General features: G+C 50.5%; 11 protein-coding genes and 1 non-coding gene across 12 annotated transcripts; 5 read left to right on the plus strand and 7 right to left on the minus strand.

Moving 5' to 3' along the window:
* Nucleotides 1–17: 17 nt before the first annotated feature.
* Nucleotides 18–682, plus strand: COCSADRAFT_301961 (uncharacterized protein). Its single transcript, XM_007699971.1, has one exon. The coding sequence runs from the start codon at nucleotides 225–227 to the stop codon at nucleotides 597–599; it is 375 nt and encodes a 124-aa protein (XP_007698161.1). The 5' UTR covers nucleotides 18–224; the 3' UTR covers nucleotides 600–682.
* Nucleotides 683–764: 82 nt separating this feature from the next.
* Nucleotides 765–2,712, minus strand: COCSADRAFT_24829 (uncharacterized protein; the record flags this gene model as incomplete). Its single annotated transcript, XM_007699268.1, has 3 exons — nucleotides 765–1,714; nucleotides 1,791–2,540; nucleotides 2,694–2,712. 3 exons carry the CDS (start codon nucleotides 2,710–2,712, stop codon nucleotides 765–767), a joined length of 1,719 nt encoding a protein of 572 aa, XP_007697458.1.
* A 2,409-nt stretch (nucleotides 2,713–5,121) lies between these two features.
* Nucleotides 5,122–6,283, plus strand: COCSADRAFT_138761 (uncharacterized protein; the record flags this gene model as incomplete). Its single annotated transcript, XM_007699972.1, has 2 exons — nucleotides 5,122–5,388; nucleotides 5,464–6,283. 2 exons carry the CDS (start codon nucleotides 5,122–5,124, stop codon nucleotides 6,175–6,177), a joined length of 981 nt encoding a protein of 326 aa, XP_007698162.1. The 3' UTR covers nucleotides 6,178–6,283.
* Nucleotides 6,284–6,787: 504 nt separating this feature from the next.
* Nucleotides 6,788–7,127, minus strand: COCSADRAFT_84487 (uncharacterized protein; the record flags this gene model as incomplete). The annotated part of the gene is made up of 2 exons (XM_007699973.1): nucleotides 6,788–6,834; nucleotides 6,932–7,127. The coding sequence occupies 2 exons, from the start codon at nucleotides 7,125–7,127 to the stop codon at nucleotides 6,788–6,790; spliced, it is 243 nt and encodes an 80-aa protein (XP_007698163.1).
* A 286-nt stretch (nucleotides 7,128–7,413) lies between these two features.
* COCSADRAFT_301998 (uncharacterized protein) lies at nucleotides 7,414–9,202 on the plus strand. Its single transcript, XM_007699974.1, has 3 exons — nucleotides 7,414–7,596; nucleotides 7,790–8,622; nucleotides 8,674–9,202. The coding sequence occupies exons 1-3, from the start codon at nucleotides 7,452–7,454 to the stop codon at nucleotides 9,091–9,093; spliced, it is 1,398 nt and encodes a 465-aa protein (XP_007698164.1). The 5' UTR covers nucleotides 7,414–7,451; the 3' UTR covers nucleotides 9,094–9,202.
* A 149-nt stretch (nucleotides 9,203–9,351) lies between these two features.
* On the minus strand, nucleotides 9,352–10,588 carry COCSADRAFT_169655 (uncharacterized protein; the record flags this gene model as incomplete). The annotated part of the gene is made up of 3 exons (XM_007699975.1): nucleotides 9,352–9,504; nucleotides 9,619–10,349; nucleotides 10,480–10,588. 3 exons carry the CDS (start codon nucleotides 10,586–10,588, stop codon nucleotides 9,352–9,354), a joined length of 993 nt encoding a protein of 330 aa, XP_007698165.1.
* A 311-nt stretch (nucleotides 10,589–10,899) lies between these two features.
* COCSADRAFT_138773 (uncharacterized protein) lies at nucleotides 10,900–12,125 on the minus strand (the record flags this gene model as incomplete). Its single annotated transcript, XM_007699976.1, has 2 exons — nucleotides 10,900–11,906; nucleotides 11,997–12,125. The coding sequence occupies 2 exons, from the start codon at nucleotides 12,123–12,125 to the stop codon at nucleotides 10,917–10,919; spliced, it is 1,119 nt and encodes a 372-aa protein (XP_007698166.1). The 3' UTR covers nucleotides 10,900–10,916.
* A 565-nt stretch (nucleotides 12,126–12,690) lies between these two features.
* On the plus strand, nucleotides 12,691–13,447 carry COCSADRAFT_35254 (uncharacterized protein). Its single transcript, XM_007699425.1, has 3 exons — nucleotides 12,691–12,824; nucleotides 12,882–12,948; nucleotides 13,034–13,447. Exons 1-3 carry the CDS (start codon nucleotides 12,808–12,810, stop codon nucleotides 13,181–13,183), a joined length of 234 nt encoding a protein of 77 aa, XP_007697615.1. The 5' UTR covers nucleotides 12,691–12,807; the 3' UTR covers nucleotides 13,184–13,447.
* Nucleotides 13,448–14,214: 767 nt separating this feature from the next.
* Nucleotides 14,215–14,301, plus strand: COCSADRAFT_t31. Its single transcript has one exon. It is a non-coding gene; the product is annotated as a tRNA-Phe (tRNA).
* A 269-nt stretch (nucleotides 14,302–14,570) lies between these two features.
* On the minus strand, nucleotides 14,571–15,668 carry COCSADRAFT_179983 (uncharacterized protein). Its single transcript, XM_007699977.1, has 2 exons — nucleotides 15,443–15,668; nucleotides 14,571–15,386 (listed from the first exon to the last, which is right to left on the minus strand). The coding sequence occupies exons 1-2, from the start codon at nucleotides 15,604–15,606 to the stop codon at nucleotides 14,741–14,743; spliced, it is 810 nt and encodes a 269-aa protein (XP_007698167.1). The 5' UTR covers nucleotides 15,607–15,668; the 3' UTR covers nucleotides 14,571–14,740.
* A 93-nt stretch (nucleotides 15,669–15,761) lies between these two features.
* Nucleotides 15,762–16,959, minus strand: COCSADRAFT_35256 (uncharacterized protein). Its single transcript, XM_007699426.1, has one exon. It carries the CDS (start codon nucleotides 16,733–16,735, stop codon nucleotides 15,839–15,841), a length of 897 nt encoding a protein of 298 aa, XP_007697616.1. The 5' UTR covers nucleotides 16,736–16,959; the 3' UTR covers nucleotides 15,762–15,838.
* A 750-nt stretch (nucleotides 16,960–17,709) lies between these two features.
* COCSADRAFT_84423 (uncharacterized protein) lies at nucleotides 17,710–18,795 on the minus strand (the record flags this gene model as incomplete). The annotated part of the gene is made up of 2 exons (XM_007699978.1): nucleotides 17,710–18,323; nucleotides 18,396–18,795. The coding sequence occupies 2 exons, from the start codon at nucleotides 18,793–18,795 to the stop codon at nucleotides 17,710–17,712; spliced, it is 1,014 nt and encodes a 337-aa protein (XP_007698168.1).
* Between the last annotated feature and the right edge of the window lie 302 nt (nucleotides 18,796–19,097).

Genomic DNA, 19,097 nt, shown 5'->3' on the forward strand with positions numbered 1-19,097 from the left:
CGCAGGAGTGGTTTTCACAAATCTTATTCCTATCTATTGACTGCTGTCTGATACATGCTGCATACATATGTATGCCAATGACGCTATTATAGCCTGGTGCAAGTCAATACAGCACTCGAGTGCCATCAAGCGGCCGAGAGCGAAAAAGATGCAAGTAGCCGAAGACTTCAGTCGAAGCTTCTAAAGGGCCACGCATATTGCTCCAATGCTTCCTTGTTTCTACAATGCCTACGAGACTAGCCAAAGGTATCGTACAGGTCCGTCTCCCGTCTCGAGGCTCCAGTTTTTGGGTGAGCGTGTGTGTATGTGTGTGTTTTAGAGTGGGGTTGTATGGTATGTTGTGGTATGATATGTGGTGTTATGGCATGTCATGTATCGTATGTAGGGTTCCGAATGGGTGGTTTGGGGGAATCGGTCGTAATCGTATGATGCAGAGTCGGAAACGACTGAGTGTGCAGGGGCTCCGGGGAAATGCTAGAAACAGTGCTAGAACGCTAGAGAAAAAAAACACAAAGGGGGAGACAACGTGCCGGTACGATGGGGTCGTCCCAGTAAAGGTCGATAGTGGTTCTGAAGTGGGAATCGATCGGAGTCAATGAGGCCGCGTGTGGTCAGCCTCGCCTCACCTCAAAGATTGTCTTTAGCCCACGTTTTGATATTCGACCCACTGCTGCGACAACCCCAACCATAAAGGCGACGCGAAAAGACAGAAACGCAAGACATAATGCAAGAACACAGACGGCCCACCCCATCTCGTCCACTTGTTAGGCGCCATTGGTCACAGGCGGCCCCCCTGCACGAGGGTCTCCGGGAGGCAATCCGGGCACCTTTTGCGCAGGCGGATGGGCAGGGTGCGAGTGATGAGGACAGCCATGGGGACAAGTTGCGACGGGTTCGTCATAGTCATCGTCATAGTACTCGTCCTGTGGGTCGAGGGAGCCTTCGTCATCGCGTCGATCGTAAGCACCTGGAGGAGGGTTCTGGTTGTGCTGGGCATTATTGGGGTTGTTTTGCGCTTTCTTGTTTGCTTTCTTGCCCTTGCGTCCCTTCATCCTAGCCTTCTCCAACAGACGACGCTTCTCCGCCAAACGTTTACGTTCCTTCCTATCCTTGATTTCATACTGTCGAATCAGGGCCATGGGAGGGTGACCGAAAATGTCTTCGTATTCACAGAACTCGCAAATCCACGGCTGACTAGGTGGGTTGTGGAAGTTGGCGTACTCTTGCTGAATGCGGCGTTTACGAGCAGCATACTCGTACAGCTTCGAAGCACTACGTCGAGGCTTTCGTGGCGGCGGAGCTTGCTGTGGCGGCGGGGGACCCGTAGATCGACGTGCAGTGCCATTGGGTGGAGGAGGGGGAGGGTATGTACCTGACTCATTCATGTTCGGACTCGTCTGAGTGCCCTGCGTAGACACCATTGGGGCGTCGGAGCGGACAGGAGGGCGGGCGCGGACAGCTTGGGGGTGAGATTGGGGTGCGGCCGTGCTTGGGTAGGCACTTGGAGATTGAGAGTATTGGCCGTTTTCCTGGCCTGGCCAGACCATTTTATTTGCTGAGTCAGACCCACAAGTGAAGGTGAATTGGGTTTTGTTTGCACTGTTCTTGGCGGCCTCCTGCTGTAATAGGCTCACGTTCTCGTTGCCGTGGGGTGGCGGGGTTGCTGCAGCGTTTGCAATGGCGGTTGAAATGATGCCGCTTTGCTCCGGAGGACCTAGAAAACAAATAGTCAGCGCACGGACTCTTTTTTAAAAAGGGAAGACGAGTGAATTCCCGAGGTGGCACCGTACGTTTGCTGTTCGCTTTGGCGTTGGTGAGGGTGCTGGACGTGGCCAAGACACGTCTCTCTGACCGACCCGAGCCAGAGCGTCCAAAACGCCCTCTGCCTGCACCCGAGATGCCTGTTCCAGAAGTCGTGTTATGTTGAGGTGTAGACGGCGCGGAGCCATAGTAGCGCGCAGCGCCATCTCCCTCGCCATCGTCGGCTGGCCCTACATCTTGAACGTGTGCTACGGCTGTGGCGGCCAGATCCACCGAGAGACTCGGGTGGTGTGCGCCGTTGCTACCCATGTTTGGAATCTTGCGCTTCTTCTTGTTGTTAGTGTTCTCAAACGATTCATAGCCGTCCACTGAAGATGTTGGCGAGCCTGGCTTGCGATGGGTCCCCGCGATACCGGCTGCAGGCTTTCCAGAGACATGTCTGCTGTACTGGTAGCTTGGAGATGCAGGCATGGGCCCATTGCGGTCGTCCTCTTCATCGTCACTCTCCACCTCGGAGTGAGTGTGTCCACAGTGACAGGCGTGGTGGTCATTGGTCCCAGTCCTGTGAGGACGTACTCGCTCATCCGCCATGTATGGGAAGTTGAAGAGCGGACCGGTGGGAGGTGGATTGTGCGGGTACACGATTGTCTCGGCCTGCTCAGGCGACAAGCGGGCGCGGAGAGAGCGGCTGGGTAGAGGGCGAATGGGTCGGTCGGGGTACATGGAAGACGAGGTGTCGGGCGAAGAGCGCAGCGGCGATGAGCGGTTCCAGTCGTAGCCTGCAAAACGAACAAGTCGTGTCAGATATGTGAGCGAAAAAAAGGTAGGCGTATGCAAAAGATACAAGTACAGGTGGTGTGGTGCGACAAGGAAATGGGTGGAGAGCTTGGTTCTTGGTTGGTAGCCCATGACGCCCTACAGCCAGTACTTACCCGCAGTCGCCGCTGCCATGCTGGCGATCCTTGCTCGTATGCCCAATCACCGAGACGGCGAGGCGGGTGTCGTGTCGTGCCTAAGAAAAAGTCCAGCTCCGTCCAAAACTATCCTCGGCCGTGTCTGGCGTGCCCACGTTAGCACTCGATGGGAGATGACTGCCCCAGCTTATGCGCAGATGATCGCAGTAGGCTCTCCTGACTGGGAATCGTGGCAAAACGCGGTGTTGGCGTGTGGGGAGCTGTTGACGCACCTTTTTCGAGGGGTGGTTTGTGTGAGGGACAGTACTGGTGGCTAGTCAGCGGAGAGCCCCTCTATTATTTCCGATGGCATGGCGACTGACAGGATAGTAGTGCTAGCAGGGGGCGTGGGACAAGACAAGGCCAACGTCCAAGAGACTGGAAGGACCCGGGACAGGCTCCTGGGTGGTCGGGACGAGTGACAGCGGCGATGGAGGCGTCAATGCCGAAGACGTGGTATTGGGGTTGGCGGGCGCCAAGGCTGGCCAGTTGAGGCACTTTGGGCGCTGTGGTGTGGCCTTGGAGCTCGCCAAAGCAGGGACAGTACTAGCGTCTACGATGGACTACTGGGCTAGCAGTCGCAGGATGGGCAATGTCGAGAGGGCAGAAATACGGAGCGGATTCGAGGATGGTGAAGACGACAGGGCCACGCACCAGCGGGCCATGTCGACGTCGGCTTGCATACCATCTCGCAACGACCGTGCTGGTGGCGCTAGAGCCCGCAGTGGATTGGTAATTGCTCCTGGGCCCATCCAGCAAATAACAGCCCCCCATGCTCCTCGCCCTCTACTACTTACATGGACATGTAAGTACCTATACTAGTACATGTCGCCTGCTGCCGAAGCCTTTACCGCCTCATCCTGTGCCCAGCCTCTCGACGTGCTCAGCTTTCCAACCTGCCGCGAGGTCCGCGTCCACTCAACGCCGTCACCTTCATCTTGACACATGGCGACCGAATAGTCACCTTGCCCACCCTTGGAGCTGGGACCAGCCACCCAGGTTGCGGCCTGAAGGGTACCCACGGCCCTCGGGCTATGTGTCTCGGTCTATGTCCTGTGTGTACTGCCTTGATCGAGCGCATCAAGCCCTGACTCGCCTATACAAAGAGTCCATTCTCCAGTACAGACGTGGTTCCCGCGTCTGGGGACTAGCATGTCACTGCTGACTGTCATGTGCATGATGATCGGCTCTGCCTCGTCCGGCATCCCGCTTGTACCTGCATTGCTGGCGGCTGGGGACCCCACAGGCACATCCCAAAAGCATGGTTATCCCCCCTTACTCGTCGTATATTGAACAAAGTTCGCCAGGCACAGTCCTTAGCCACACACCACGGTAGAAACCTTTGTCCGTGGGCAGCCAGCACTTGGCGGCTCGGGCGGGCGTTATGCACGGGGATAAGCCTTGCGTATCGATTACCGGCCGCCCGCCTACGTCATAAACAGAGTTCACGCCCAACTTCATACTCAGCCAACAAGCAGCCTCGCATCCAGTCAATGCTTCCACCCACACAGCAATGTATCCTAACTTCTATCTGTGGTTATCTGCGAACACCACCGTGAATATCCTGCTGGCGAGTAATGTACAGACACCCTTGTTGCTCTGTAGGCAACATTGCATACTATCTTTGGTCGCAATATCAGAGTACGAGGAAGCCCACAAGCACCTGCGCCTATGCTGGTGGACTTTCTGCTAAGATCTAGTCCAAGCACTGATGTAAAGATGAAACAACCTTTGCCGTTTCGACTTATCTGTATAAAGGTGAAGATTACTGCACAACCTTGTGCACAAAATACTACGCGATTCTCTCAACAATAACATCAACAAGCGCGTAAGTGTCGTAGCTCCAGATGTATGTGGCTGCAAGACGCCATGCTGCGCTAAATAGATGGGGTAAATCTAGTGGTGCTCCAGACCCGAAGCTCATGTGCACCAACAAATCAAATCATATCAATCCTGATCAGTCCACAGGAGATAAGCACCTTGGGGTCAAAGTACCATAGTAACGCACCCCACATGATTGCTTCACCCCTCGCTTTCATCCTTTCAATGCCAAGCGATCTCTCGCCCATATGCTTGTTTTCACTGTCAGAATACTTCTCCTCGCGTCTCTTCATGTACCTCATCTTGCAGTGCCCGTGCGCACCTCCGACTGAACAATGATACACTTCGTTTTTACTTCCACTTATATGAACTTCCATCTCATTCTAAACCCCGCTCTAGGTTTCCCTCGCGTTGCACTCTCCGGCTCAACAGGGACTCAACAATATACGGTTCGGGTCACAGTCACCCTTGATTACTTTCCCATTTTCCTAATTTAATACTATTCAATACACATAACCTACAAATTCCTCTGCCTTGACCTCACTTCTAATCCTAGGACAACTGTGACTCCGCAACACTGCCCAGCATGCCTATGATAGGATATGACGGTACTCTCTGCTACCATCCTTCCAACAACTGCCCAATACGTGCGGCTTTCTGGATGTACGAGCCGTCTCTCATCATCAACGCAGCTTTCCTTGTGCTCTTCGGTATATCCTTCATCACTTTCGTCGTTCAGGGCACCGCAGATGCAAAATGGCTTGGCTTCAGTCTCGCCATGGCTGCTGGTTGCGCGCTCGAGGTTGCTGGCTACGCGGGACGCATACTAGCCCAACAAGACATGTTTGCAGAGGTATGTATTGGCCATAGACGACCGACTGTCTTATCCGAGCCCATCACCAAGACACTGACGACTGACAACACTCAGACCCCTTTCCTCATCCAAATCATCTGTCTGACCATCGGTCCCGCCTTCCTTGCTGCAGGCATCTATCTCTGCCTCTCGCGCATTGTCACCACTATCGGTCCCGAATATTCGCGCATCAAGCCACTCTCTTATCCAAAGATTTTTATCCCCTGCGACATCATCTCCCTCGTGCTCCAGGCTGTTGGAGGAGGCATGGCCAGTGTTGCTATACACAACGATAAGAGTACCAAGAGCGGCGACAACGTCATGATTGCCGGTCTAGCTTTCCAGGTTGCAACAATGTTCGCATTCATCCTGATATCTGCCGACTTCGCCTGGCGCACATTCCGCATCCGTAAGCTGCTTCCACAGACTACTCAGAGTGAGCGGGAAGTAAATCCCCAAATACCACGGCCATTCACGGCTTTCATCATCGCCTTGACCTTATCCACCCTTTGCATCTTCATCAGATGCGTGTTTCGGGTTGCCGAGCTGAGTCAAGGCTGGAGAGGTAAGCTAGCCACGACCCAAAAGTACTTTATTGGTCTGGAAGGCGCAGCCATTGTTGCATCCGTCTTGATTTTGAACCTCTGCCATCCAGGTTACTGCTTCAACGCCGCCAAAGATGCAAGGGATGTGCGATCCAGCAGGAAGATTTGTTTTTTGAAGAGAAGGTCTACTGTAAATCAGGGCGATACTGAGCTAACACAAGTCACTACTACACCGTCAAAGTAGGAGGCAGAATGGGTATTAGACGTTTGGTCTAAAAAGGAGTTTTGGGAATAGGTACGGCGAGAAACGGGGAATCATCTCATGGTGCTTTCTGCACTGACATCAAGTCAAAAATCACGTTTCCTTCCTGGGAGTTTGATCTACTCATTTCATTTGTTCTTTCTAGTTCTTCTGGTTCCACAATTTTCCTGCTAAATCAATGATTATATCTACATGTACTTAAAGCATAACATAATGGATAGTCGTTCTCGACGGCATTCGTTCTCGACAGCCCTGGGTAGTTTTAATCGGGTTGGCATTGGTGCGAGCATTACTGGGCACGAACAACAAAGCCTCCACAATGAGACATTAAATGCACTAAAGCCCTGGAGTATGAATCTGTGCACATATCATGATTGGTAAAAAAAGAAAGGCTTGCCGGACAGCATATATGCTTTTGCGTGGGTATGTTGACGGAAAGAAAAAGTGATTTGTACAGTATGCTGCCGCATCTACGACCCAAATATCATGCTTGCTGCGTCCTACACTTGCTCACACGCCCTCTTTTGAAGCCTTGTGAGAGCTTCTAATGGAACCATCTGGAATTTCCACTCCTATCTCTTCTAACAATCCTCTACTCATCATCATATCCCGTTGGCCTTGGCCGTGGTCCCTTTGGTACTGCAACAAATCAGCGTGCCACTCTCTTACAAGAAAAGCAGATATAGATAATCATCGTTTCCTCAGTGTCTTTCCTTCCTCCCTTGTTGTCACGTACCTGGGTATGTCAAGGGAATCTTCGGAATGGGCTCTTCTCCCATGTATCTCCGAATCGGGGGGACGGTAACCATCATTATGGGACCAGCGAGGCCGATGACGATCGAGTAAAAGTAGGCCGGCTTGTTGTACGCAGCCCATTTCATGTACCGCAGCGGCTGGCGGAAGAAGAGTGGGGAGGGAGGGACGCCGGACATGTTCGCTGAGATGCTGCGTATGTGTGAGCGCGGGGGTTTTAGAGCGTAGCAGCGATGCGCGCGCGTACCAACTTTACTATCGTGAAGCGAGAAAATCGAGGCGCAACTCACAAAGGGCCCAATGCCTGAATCTGGCGTCGCAATTGCAAGTCGACTATGTCGTGAGGTTAGCTGCTGGTAGCTCGTCGCTCCTCCGCGCTCCTCCAATCGGCGCGCAGCGATTTTCCGGGACCGATAGGGCTTGGCAAATGCATACGTATCTCCCATGGTAGCTCTCTACGCGGCCGCGCATCCTGTCAGGTTCAACTTGCACACAACCACAAGATGAGGTGGTTACTTTCTTTTACCCTCGCCTTTGTCTGGTCGCTGGTGGCCCAGGCTAAGAGCTTTACTGGCAGCCGGTTGCTGGTTGTGCTCGAAGACCAGGCCGAGCGGGAGAAGTACAGCGTGTTTCTCGAGGACTTGACATGTAAGTTGATTCATTCTGTCAATTGCAGCTTGGTGGACCATATGCGTACGCTGCAAGAGCTGGGAATTGAATTGGTTCATGCCCTGGTTTTGGAAATGCAAAGTGGTTGAACTTGCAACTTGGCCTTATGCCACTCACGAATGCTTACTCGAACAACATTGTCGCATGTAACGACGCTGACATGCACGTACAGCCCGAGGATTCACTACAACCGTCGGATCACCAAAGGATACCACTCTCACATTACTCAAGCACGGCGAACGAGCATACGACCATGTTCTCCTCCTACCGGGCAAATCGAAAGGCCTCGGCCCTGCCCTCACTGCGAACAACTTCCTCGAATTCATGAAGAACAATGGAAACGTCCTTGTTGCCCTCTCAAGCGAATACCCTACTCCCACGGCCGTTCAGGCAATGCTACTCGAAGTCGACATCAGCGTACCCAACGACAAGGGTGCATTGGTTGTTGACCACTTCAACTACGATTCGCTATCGGCAGATGAGGCGCACGATGTTCTTCTTCTTCCGTTCCCAGGTGCGCTCAGGCCCGACGTCAAGAACTACTTTGCTGGCGAGGGATACATTGCGGTCCCGCGCGCCGTCGGTCAGGCTCTTGGAAACGAGTCTCCTCTCACTTCACCCATTCTTCGTGCCCCCAGCACTGCATACAGCTACAACCCCAAGGATGAAGCCGAGAGTTCCGAAGATCCCTTCGCGGTCGGTGGTCAGCTAAACTTGGTCTCTGCCATGCAGGCAAACAATGCAGCGCGCTTAGTTGTTGTTGGCTCTGCTGAGATGCTCCAAAATAAGTGGTTCGCTGAGAAGGCGAAGCTGAGCGACAAGTCCATCACCACCGGAAACCGTGAATTCGCTCAGAGGGTGTCGGCCTGGGCTTTCAAGGAGACTGGTGTACTCAAGGTTGGAAAACTCCTACACTACCAGGATGAGGGTGCCAGCAAGAAGTTGAACACCAGTGCTGCCATTCCAGAGAGCAACCCCAGCATTTACCGTATCAAGACGGATGTTGTAAGTGACTTGTATGTCCACTTCTATGGTACGAGGCTAACTTGATAATAGCATTTCCAAGTTGAGATCTCCGAATACAATATGGACCACCTTGAGCCCTTTGTCCCTGCTCCAAACGACAACGTTCAGCTTGAGTTCAGCATGCTCTCGCCTTTCCACCGCCTCAATCTGTCTCCAGTTGCGAAGACCGAAAATGCCACCATCTTCGGTACCGGATTCAAGACACCTGATCAGCACGGTATCTTCAACTTCCGTGTCAACTACCGCCGCCCATTCGTCACCAACATCGACGAGAAGAGGCAGGTCACCGTCAGGCACTTTGCTCACGATGAGTACCCGAGGAGTTATGAGATTAGCGGTGCTTGGGTTTGGATTGGAGGTATCTGGGTCACCGTTCTCGGATGGCTCGCATTCGTGGCTGTCTGGCTATACAGCGCACCTACTGAGAAGAGCACCAAGAAGATGCAGTAGATGGATTCTGGTTGGTTGTGGGGGCTACAGTGGGAAGGAAATGTTCTTTGTTGTAGCGGTATTTTAAAGCCATATCACCCATTGGCGTTGCGCGATATGTACATTATGGAATTAGGGCATGGGAATGGCCCAAAAAGCTTAGATCGGAATGACATCTTTGACTTGATCACTTGCGCCATCTTGTTGTTTTCTATTTTCTCTCTTGACTTTTCGTTTGATGTTTTTGACCAAGCCAGATTTGCTTCCCAGTCTGCATCGTTACAGCTTACTCTGCGCCTCCAGCACCCTTGGATGCGCAACTCTTCCTGGCTTCAATTTACTCCAATCCTCTTCATACTCCTCTTCGACATCGGGATACGGACCTAACGGCGTAATAGCCAATGGATTGATAGTCTCATGACTCTTTGTGTACTATCCAGAGCGAACCTTTTGTCAGCAAATGCACACGTGCTTTCTTTCGTTTTACTTGTAAAAACCATACCCCTTTTAAAGGGAAAAGAGAAGAAGAAAACAACAGAAACTCACATTCTCCTTAATATGCCTAAACTCCGTACTCTCCTTGAACCCTGGCACATTCCAATACAACCCCTTCAACCAATTATTCAGCACCGGATACTCATGCCGAATCAAGCCCAGATTCGTCTTGAAATGCTGCGCATACACCGAGTCGAAGCGTACAATGGTCGGGTACGCAAAGATATCCAGCTCGGTGATTTGCGACCCCAGGATATACGGACCGCCGTTGCTATGGATTAAGGACTCGAGTTTGTTGAGGGCGGCGAAGAGCGGAATAACGTGTTCTTCGTAAGGGGCTTGGGACGGGGCGAAACCGGCTTTGTAGACGCCGTTGCAGATGAGGTCTGTGAGCCAGGATTTTATTTCGTCAATCTTGTCTTTTAGCTCGGTTGGATAGAGCGCTGTTGCAACGGAAGGCTGCGGTGTTAAAGAGGAGAAGGCGCTCGGAAGCCATTTCACCATTTCAGCGCTTTCATTACAAACAATCTTCTGGGCTTTTTTATCCCAGATTAAGGGCACGGTGTAACGACCTTTGTAAGCAGGATCATCGCGGAAGTAGATTTGGTGCAGGAATTGGCTATTGAAGAGGTGGTCTGGGGTGCTACCGGGATAGGTGGCGTCGAAACGCCAGCCTGGTTCGCCTTTTGGGTAAGGGCGCACGATGGAGAGAGGAAGGTGGTCTTGGAGGTTGAAAAGGTGGCGGATTAGGTTTGCGCGGTGGGCGTAGGGGCAGAAGAGACCTGGTGTTGGGGTGAGTTGGTGGGATGGGATAGAAGGTGGTATGGAGATGATTGATTGATAATTTTGTTTCTTGGGAACCTTGGAGAATTTGCAAAAGAAGGCTGCAGCGGAGACTTTGACTAGGCTTACCGATGTAAAGATGGTATCGATCCTTTTCTGGGGGAAATTCTCCGCCTTCTTGGATCACGCCGTGCCAGCCATCGTCAGTTCCATACTTGTGAATTGCGGGGTTGGACATGATGAAGAGATGAGTTGGGATTGGATAAATGGCACAAGGTCTGAACTACGACTTTTAGCTTCAACTAAACAGGTAATTTAGAAATCCTATCAGGTTTTGAACATGCCTCAGTATACAGTTTGCAAAGATCAGCAAACTGTAATGGTGTTGAAAGTGTGGCGTTGCGGGACCCCGCGTTACATATGTAGCTTGCCCTTTACTTACCGAAATCACCCCGAGCCTACTGTATCCAGACTTCATTGCTTGGTAAGATGTCAATTAGTGACTGCTCGGCGTGCTTATGAACATATTGACATATTTTCATTGAATGAGCTCAGAATTTACTTCACTAGTTACAGCACTTCAACTCCTCGCACAACGACCCACATGGGACGCGACACTTTTCTTTACTTGGCCGCGCTGTGCTTGTAGCACTAGCCATTGCTAGAGTTACTCCTTCAGATGCACCTGGAGTATCCTCCAGTCTCTCCGCAGGAGATGCAAGCTCGGGCTGGAGTGTCGCAGAGTGTATACCGTATGCGTGCAGGCATTCAGAAAAGATCTTTGCTTTCTCCATGAAGCTCGCAATATCAGGATCACTGACTCTGACGTGCGCAGATGCAATAGCTTTCTTTTGATCCAGACGCCAGACGTGTAACTCATGTACACCCAAGACACCTGGGATGGCTTCCAGGTCGTGCTTGACATCTTCAATTTTGACGCCCAATGGTGCAGATTGCAAGAGAATCTTACCACTCCGCTTCGTAAGAGGGAGCGCGGAGAGGAAGATCATGATGGCGATCCACATACTGACTGCCGGATCGGCGTAGAAGCGGTTGGGTGACTTTACGAACCAGATTATTACAGCTGAGATGACGACACCAATGTTGTTGATGGCGTCACCAATGACGTGAAGAAGAACAGCAAAGATACCAAGATCCATGCCATGTTTCTTAGGTTGAATGACTAGATGCAAGTGATTGGCGTGTGTTGGTGTAGATAATCGAACTCCTCCATCGCTGCTGTTGCTGTGGCCATGACCATGGTCGTGATCGTGATCATGCTCGTGCAGGAACAAAACGCTGATGATATTGAGAAACAGTCCGATACATCCCACGATTAAGATTAGTTTTGGGTTGTCGACGTGTTCAATGGTGATGAAGCGCTCGATAGACTGTAGGGCGATGCTGAGGCCTAGGGCCAGTAGAAAGGCGCCGTTGAAGAAGGCACCAAGTAATTGGGCACGCGCCCAACCAAAAGAAAGGTCTGCAGGCGGTGTCTTGCGTTCTGACACTTGGACTGCCACCAGGGCTATAATAAAACCGATCAGGTCGTTGAGCTAGAACAAAGTTTAGATTTGGTACGAGCGAGTAAGATAAGAGCATGGTGTATATTCAAGTGAACATCTCCAGGTCTCAGTCAAACTTACGTAGTGGAAAGCATCTGCAACAAGGGCTAAGGAACGAGTGTAGAAGCCGACTGATATCTCTGCCAGGAAGAAGCAGAAAGATATTGTTATAACGGCCCGAAGGCGCGTCTTCCGAGTGATGCTAGGCATGGCGTAGAGGAAAATTGATGAAGAAACAATCAAAACTGCTTAGAGAAGCGCTTTGTCAACAAGCAAGGTGAGTGTAGTGGAAGTAGGTGTGAATGAGGAAAGCAGGTGTGTGCAGCACCAAATTGAATGAAAGTAAAGCTAAGTGATATTAACAACAATACATTGAATTTAACAATCGCGCAACACATAGTTCATGAGACATGTTTCCCTGTTCTGTGGCGTTGAACTCGGTGACAGATCAAATCTCGGTGACAGATCGAATTGCTAGATTACTGTGTTAGGTGTGATGGGGCTGCAGCCGTCCCAAATCTGCGACAGTGGATAGTCATTGCAACAAACCACCGTTCTCGTCACTCCTCGGAAGTAACGTGATGCCACGGCTGTCATTTTTGACAGCAAATCAGAAGATGACTTTAGTTGATAAAGGTCGATTCGTTGCGCGCCCTGGAAGAGATGGGTTGGCCTTCACATGATAGCGCGGTGAAGCTAGCCAGATGCAGGCTAGCGCCGGGATATCAATCACCGCCTTTGTCTGGTTACGGCCTGGACCCTCCCCGCCGCAGCAAAATATCTCGCAGCGACAGTTGGGCTTCATTTGGGCAACCTTCCATCTTTGGTCACTCTCGAAAACCAAATCTGCACTCACACAGTCAGCCACTAATTACCATTAGGATAACACAAGATGGGCAACGGAGCCAAGTACGCGACTGCCTTGACCAGGCGTGATTAGAGGGGCAATAACTAACGAAACGTTAGAGCACAGCAGAAGCGTGACCGCAAGGGCGACGCAGGCCCCAAAGAAGCCAAGAGTCAACTGAAGGCCGTATGTACTACATATTCTTGCACGACTTTGCGACTATCACCACAGGCTATTATTGTTGCAAGTCGGGTTGCTAACGCGCCACCAGAATGCCGCCGCCCAAACCATCAAGTGCAAAACCTGCTTCCAGACCTTTCAGGGCACCACGAGCCGCAAGATGTTGACCGATCACGCTTCCAACAAGCACAGCAAAGACTTTGGTGACTGCTTCAATGCCGATGAGGGTGTTGTGAAATAAACGGCCCGCACTCCGGTCGAACGACCGGACTCACGAGTGAACGAGAACGATCACACACTTTCCACCATTTATGCGAGCATGAGATACCATAAGCGAGGAGTTGAAGAAGGGGACGAGCATTTATGGCGAAATGAATGAGACTTATTGTATAGGCGTAGGGTGTGGAATTCAAAACATTGATCTTTGACCTTTGATTGCTCATGGTTCTGAGAATGCGCCATTTGTTGTCGCTGATTTATCCGTGTCTTGTTTATTAATTGTGGCAGATTAGGAAATCACCAACTACCACAGTTACAGAAACCTGATGAAGTAACGACACGCTGAACGAGAAGAAACGGAGGAGCAAATAGCTAGGGGAATACCGGCGGATATTCAACTCGTTACAGATATAAATTGGCCTAGTGGATCGGCGATGATTGCAGCGAAAGCTGGAATCTCCTGTCTAATACGGCGTATGGACCGTATCATTCGATAATAATTCCCGAGAAAACCGAGGACAAAGCATTTGTTACAGCGAGTCTTTGTTTGGAGAACTTATGACTAGGTTGTTAGATACCAAAGTATAGAGCAGTTTACTACAGGTATGATCAACTACCAATCACAATAGCTCGTGCCTCTACATCAATAGAAAAAACCAGCTCTCCTAGAATTATAGATTTTTAGCCTAGAAGAAGATTCACTAGTGCTGACATATATGGAATCTTGTAATGCAGCCACCACTCTATCATGGCTTCATCAATTTTCTGTGAATCTTGGTAATTTCAGCTATCAAAACCTTGACCTAATAATTTGGTCCAAGGCAATGCGCTTGAACTACAAACGTTTTCTCTACGCCCAGCACTTCGTAGATCTACCGCTTCTACCCCGCTCCACCCCACTATCCTCGGATCAATTTTTAACACGGCACAAACACAATCAATTCTTCTGATACACCCAAGGTCGCAACTGGGTCACAACAGTTTTAGGCTGGCTATGTTGTGCAGTATATAAATTCACAGAATTTTTATCTCTTCATCAAACAACACAACACCGTCTCCTTAGCTCAATTGGGAGAGCGCCAGACTGAAGTCTTCGGTCATTAAATCTGGAGGTATCGTGTTCGATCCACGAAGGGGACATCGTGCCTGAGCTTGCTCAGGGTTCTTCGAACCATTGTTTTTGCGGGTGTAGTAGATATATGCTGTGTACATCTTCAGATCCTTTTTTTTTCGTTCGTGTCCATTCGTGCATGAACCGAGGCCAATAAAGGATGCTAGCAGCTAGTCTTTTCCTCGACTTTTTTAATTTTTGCCAAATTTGGCGCGACTGCGTGATTGTAGTAGTTTGGGTCTTCCAAAGGCGTGAAACGCATACTGTACACTGTTACGAACCAAGTGAAGAGCATATGAGCAGCAAGGTATCGACATGGGCATGAGCACCTGTATGTCATACATATAATTCTAAGTGGTATATAGCTACATGGTCCTGGTTCGTCTCCTTCTATCATTCCAAGAACCCTTTTTGTTGAACATTAAGATCAGTGGCAATCAGTCCAACATACACTCTACATGCCATGACTCAAATGGCCAAACGGTTGTTTCCAGTCCACCCATGCCACACTCCACCAATTTCTTTCGCAATATCTTCCGCAGTCCGACCCTGTATATCCTTAAGGCTCCTGATGTCCACCTTGTCCTCCGTCAAACCCCGCATGATACCCATAGCCTCTGCTTCCTGGAAGACCTCTGGTGGAAATTCTAGCAAGGGATAGTTACTTGCGAGGAGGAGAAGCAACCAAGCTACCTCTCTACTCTGTGCATGTACCGCCGCATGGAGACCAGACTGCATATCGCCAATTGGGTCCTGATACCTCAGTACCCGGTCGATGCCTGTTTCCTTTTCAGGATCATCTGTAGTGCTCATCTCCACATCCCCTTGCTCGTCCTCATCGTCGTCGTCCGAACTATCGTCCAGCAGCAGCTCAATGATAGCCTTGTAGTCACCTGCGCGACAGAACTCGAGGAATGCGCGGGCCTTGCGATCTTCGGGGTAGGCTTTGAGGTAGGACTCTTCTACAAGTAAAGGTAGGATGTCGAGGTTTTCTTGGACTCCGCCTTCGTTGTTGAGTCTGCAGAGGACCTTTTGCGTGTTGTCTTCAGTGACGGAGATTTCTTTTGAGCAGTTGGGACAGGAAGTTATTTCGTAGGCTGAGAGAAGGCAGTCCCTGTGATTTTTTTTAAAGATTAGCAGTCGCATGGAATTTTTGAACGGTTTACTTACCAGTGGAAGTGGCATCCGCAGGACAATTGGACATCATCAGGGACCGTTTCTGGGGCGGGCGCAGGTGCTTTGCCTGACGAAGATGCGCCGCCTTCGTACTCTTCGTCTTCGTCACGCTCGATTTCTACCTCGAGAGGGTTTTTGCAAATTACACAGCCAGACATTTTTTTTCTTTTGCGATTCTTGTATCGGGGTTTGCAGGAGTTTAGTGTTGGTGAAATGTTTGGCGGGGCATTAGCGGGGATTTGGACTTTTTTGTCGCTAAAAAGCGAAAGATTGGTTCACGCGTCACGCGTCTGGAATTTGCACAGACGTCATACCATGTTAGAAAAGCATCAATTAGCGACTTTACTCGTTGAAAGAAGCAGAATTATTCCTTGGTAATAGTACGCACAATTACAGCAATTTGGAATAACTGGTCCTCCTCCATAGCGATAATGGTCCTTTTGGGCATTCCTGCTTCTCTTCGCTCTCGTAAACCTTTGGTTTTCCGTCGACTCGTTTCCGGAGTGCTTCACCCACAGCCACTATCCTGTCTCCTAGCCGCATAACCATTTCCTGAGGACTCATCCGATCCTGTCTGGGATCAAGGCGATCTTCGAAGTCGCTCTTGGGTCCCTCATACCTGCAAGCCATGGCTATCTCTGCATGCGTTGCTGGAAAAATGTCCCAGTCACCATACGAGGTCCACCGTCCGGCAGTGTCGTTCCGCATCTTTTCAGCTTCCAAATCCCGGTAACGATGAACAATTCTCTCAATTCTTCTCCTGTTCTTGCTACTCCTCGACTGTGTGAAATAGTCGGTGTACAACTTGCTCCAGTCCACCAGTAACACTCCATCTTCGGCGTGCCAGTACCAAATAGCCTGGTTCGACAGTTTAAACGGCCAGTACGATCCGACACTGACTGTAGCATTACAACCAGACGACCCGGCAGAAAATAGCCGGGACAAGCATCCAACCCGCTGCTGATCTTGTTGCCAAGTGTCTGACACCGGAGCCTCCTGTCCAACTGAAAATACTGCCAAGTTCGAGTTCTCAGTCAGAACGCGATTGAATTCCAGCTGATAGTTGCCGTCGGGAGAGCCAAGATCGGATGTGATTACGGTATGCGGCAAGTAACACATTGGGTATCCATGAATAGTCGTCGGTCGCGTCTTGCAGTCATGTTTGCGGCCACCCGTCTCAGTCACAATATGCTGACAGGCGTTGCAGAAGATGCTGGGGAGATCTGCGAGCGACCCTGCAAGCGAACTCTCAAAATCAAATCTCCCTAAAAACGAAGTGGGTGGCATGGTGGTAGTTGAATCGGGTGGTCGTGTGCAGACCTGAGACACCCATGATATTTAGAATCTTCTCAAAAGCTGTGCGCTCTGACTGTTTCCAAAACTTTGGTACAGAGGGTGTGGCCGACACGCAGGGTTCTGCTTGCTTTCACGTGTTACCAGACTTTCATTGCCATAGCAATCGTGACGCTGCGAGGTACGTGGTCTTACTGACCATGTAAAAGACCAGCCTCCCTCACAGTACCGTAGCATGACGTGGCTATCTACTCTGTCCTTACGCGCTTTTCGAATGAACGCGGTGTGCTGGGATCGACCAATGCAGGAAGAAGAAAGAAGTCGCTGTTTCCATCAGATCTCCTCTTTCGCGCCTTAGCCCATACCCATTTCTCTAAAAAAGCAAGCACCTTATCTAGGGCGGTCCATATCCCGGCTCCTCCCACTGGTAGAGTCGAAGGGAAAAGCACTATGTTATGCATCCGTGTACCTGAGGACCCGCCCTGTGTCTAACATGCGCATCACACAATACTACAGCACAACACAAGAAAGATTTTGCTTTTGGAGGGAACCCCCAATCAAGAGCCGAGCGCATTCTGTAAATCAGGTCGTGAAATTACGCTATTTGCTTCAAGGGACTGCCAACTCACGATCAACACCGTCTTTTCACATGATCTCGTGCCTGCACAGCGTCATTGCGTGCCAGATGCCGCCTCTACATTGACGAAAAACACAGTCGTGATAGGTGCCCGCACACATGTTTACAACAACCATCTCTCTTCCATGGCCACGCATGCGTGGTGCTAGCCTTGCACGACCCAAAATTCGTAGCATCAATGACGAAACGCTCATCAATCACAGGCTTCAGAAAGCAGGGCGGCGTTGGTGTTTTTAGGACACCGAGTAGGCTTTCTGGACACCTGGTCTTTGTGTTGTGGCAACAAGCAGGAGTGAGATGCCTTAATCCGATCATAAATATTAGTTTAGAACTACCCGGCTATCGTTCCAGCCCGGCCGTATGCTCGGTCAAAAGCTTTCCACGTTCCACTCCACTCTTCGTCTGCCCTCCGCTCTTCCTCGACCATTTCCTGGATGCTTTCTATGCTCTTCATCTGGGGTATTGGCCGGTCCTCTACATCCTTCAAGTCAACACTCTTGTTTTTCTTGGCCTTTTCGGCGTTGAGACGGCGGATGCTGTCCTTGTTCTTGATCAAGAGGCGTTGTGATGCGGTTCTCCATAGGCCTTTTGAGCTACCGACGCGGTGTTGAAGTGGCTTGTCCCAGTCCTGCTCCCATCCCTTTACACTTTCGGTCAACATGGTATTTAAGGCGACGTGAGAGTGAATCGAAGGTGGGTAGCAAATTTGTGCCCCGGTACTCATCTTTCCATGTGGTGATGCCGTACTATTCACTGATGGCGAAGTTGGGCTGCACAGATTATCTGTGGGGTTAGGATGCCTTGCGCCCGGTCGTGCAGTGAGGTCTGCAGCAGAGTCGTTTCTCAGTGTAGGTGATCGTGGCGAGTCTCTGTGGAACACCTGTTGGGCCTGGAACGAGTCTAGCCACGAAAGTACTGATCGAGGGCCAGGCAAGGGCTCTTCGCCTGCCCCTCTAAGATATCCTCTGGTTTTCTGAATTGGTGTCTCAGGGATGTCTGATTCGCGGGGCGTGTAACCTGGGCTTCTTATAGGAGACTTGGCTGATCGTGATGATGGGCGGCCTCCGACTAACGAGCTCACGCTTGCATTTACAAGCCGAATTGTCTTTTCACGGCGGAGGTTATGTCGAGTTATTGGTTGAAGCTTGCCTTGCGAAGGCAAAGCCCAATTGGTGCTTATGCTGGTCGTTTTCGAGTTCATAGTCCCTGTTTTCCCAGTGGTGGATCTTGATCTTCGAATAGATAGTGTATGTCGTGGCATATGGTTCGTAATGCTTGCACGATGAGGCGGTGGAGTTGGTTCACCCGTATCTAAGCATGAGGCCTTCTTTTTGCGGCGTGGGTGACATTTGGTTAAACAACTCCCGAGTTTCTTTGCCCATAGCAGGATGTGAGACTTGCGCTTGGACTTGGCCATATGGTCAGTTGAGTCGTCAGCTATATCTTCGCTCATAGTGGCGATCGTAGTGTCGTTTATGTCGTCGTTCATGTTTGTCGTAAAGGAATGTGTCGCTTGTTGTGTATTGTGCGTAAAGATAGAACTGATATGTCACAGGTAGCGAAACAAAAAGGAGTTTGTGGATGGGATACGAACGAAATATGAAACGGAACGAATGGAAAAGAAACTAATGTTTTCGTCCGTGTTGAAGGTTGCAAGACGCACGACCAGACAACAACTTGATGATGGAGTGGGAGCTATGATCACGTAGCAACGTGATG

The sequence above is a fragment of the Bipolaris sorokiniana genome (genome assembly GCF_000338995.1).
Source record: "Bipolaris sorokiniana ND90Pr unplaced genomic scaffold COCSAscaffold_4, whole genome shotgun sequence".
NCBI classification, from domain to species: domain Eukaryota; kingdom Fungi; phylum Ascomycota; class Dothideomycetes; order Pleosporales; family Pleosporaceae; genus Bipolaris; species Bipolaris sorokiniana.

Excerpts from the sequence above, each read along its gene's own strand:
- COCSADRAFT_301998 (XM_007699974.1), top strand. The coding sequence starts at position 7,452 with ATGAGGTGGTTACTTTCTTTTACCCTCGCCTTTGTCTGGTCGCTGGTG. Across the intron at positions 7,597-7,789 it reads GTTTCTCGAGGACTTGACAT|CCCGAGGATTCACTACAACC; the intron begins GTAAGTTGATTC and ends ATGCACGTACAG. Across the intron at positions 8,623-8,673 it reads ACCGTATCAAGACGGATGTT|CATTTCCAAGTTGAGATCTC; the intron begins GTAAGTGACTTG and ends ACTTGATAATAG.
- COCSADRAFT_179983 (XM_007699977.1), bottom strand. The coding sequence starts at position 15,606 with ATGTCTGGCTGTGTAATTTGCAAAAACCCTCTCGAGGTAGAAATCGAG. Across the intron at positions 15,387-15,442 it reads TGCGGATGCCACTTCCACTG|GGACTGCCTTCTCTCAGCCT; the intron begins GTAAGTAAACCG and ends AAAAAATCACAG.
- COCSADRAFT_301961 (XM_007699971.1), top strand. The coding sequence starts at position 225 with ATGCCTACGAGACTAGCCAAAGGTATCGTACAGGTCCGTCTCCCGTCT.
- COCSADRAFT_35256 (XM_007699426.1), bottom strand. The coding sequence starts at position 16,735 with ATGCCACCCACTTCGTTTTTAGGGAGATTTGATTTTGAGAGTTCGCTT.
- COCSADRAFT_35254 (XM_007699425.1), top strand. Across the intron at positions 12,949-13,033 it reads CCAAGAGTCAACTGAAGGCC|AATGCCGCCGCCCAAACCAT; the intron begins GTATGTACTACA and ends ACGCGCCACCAG.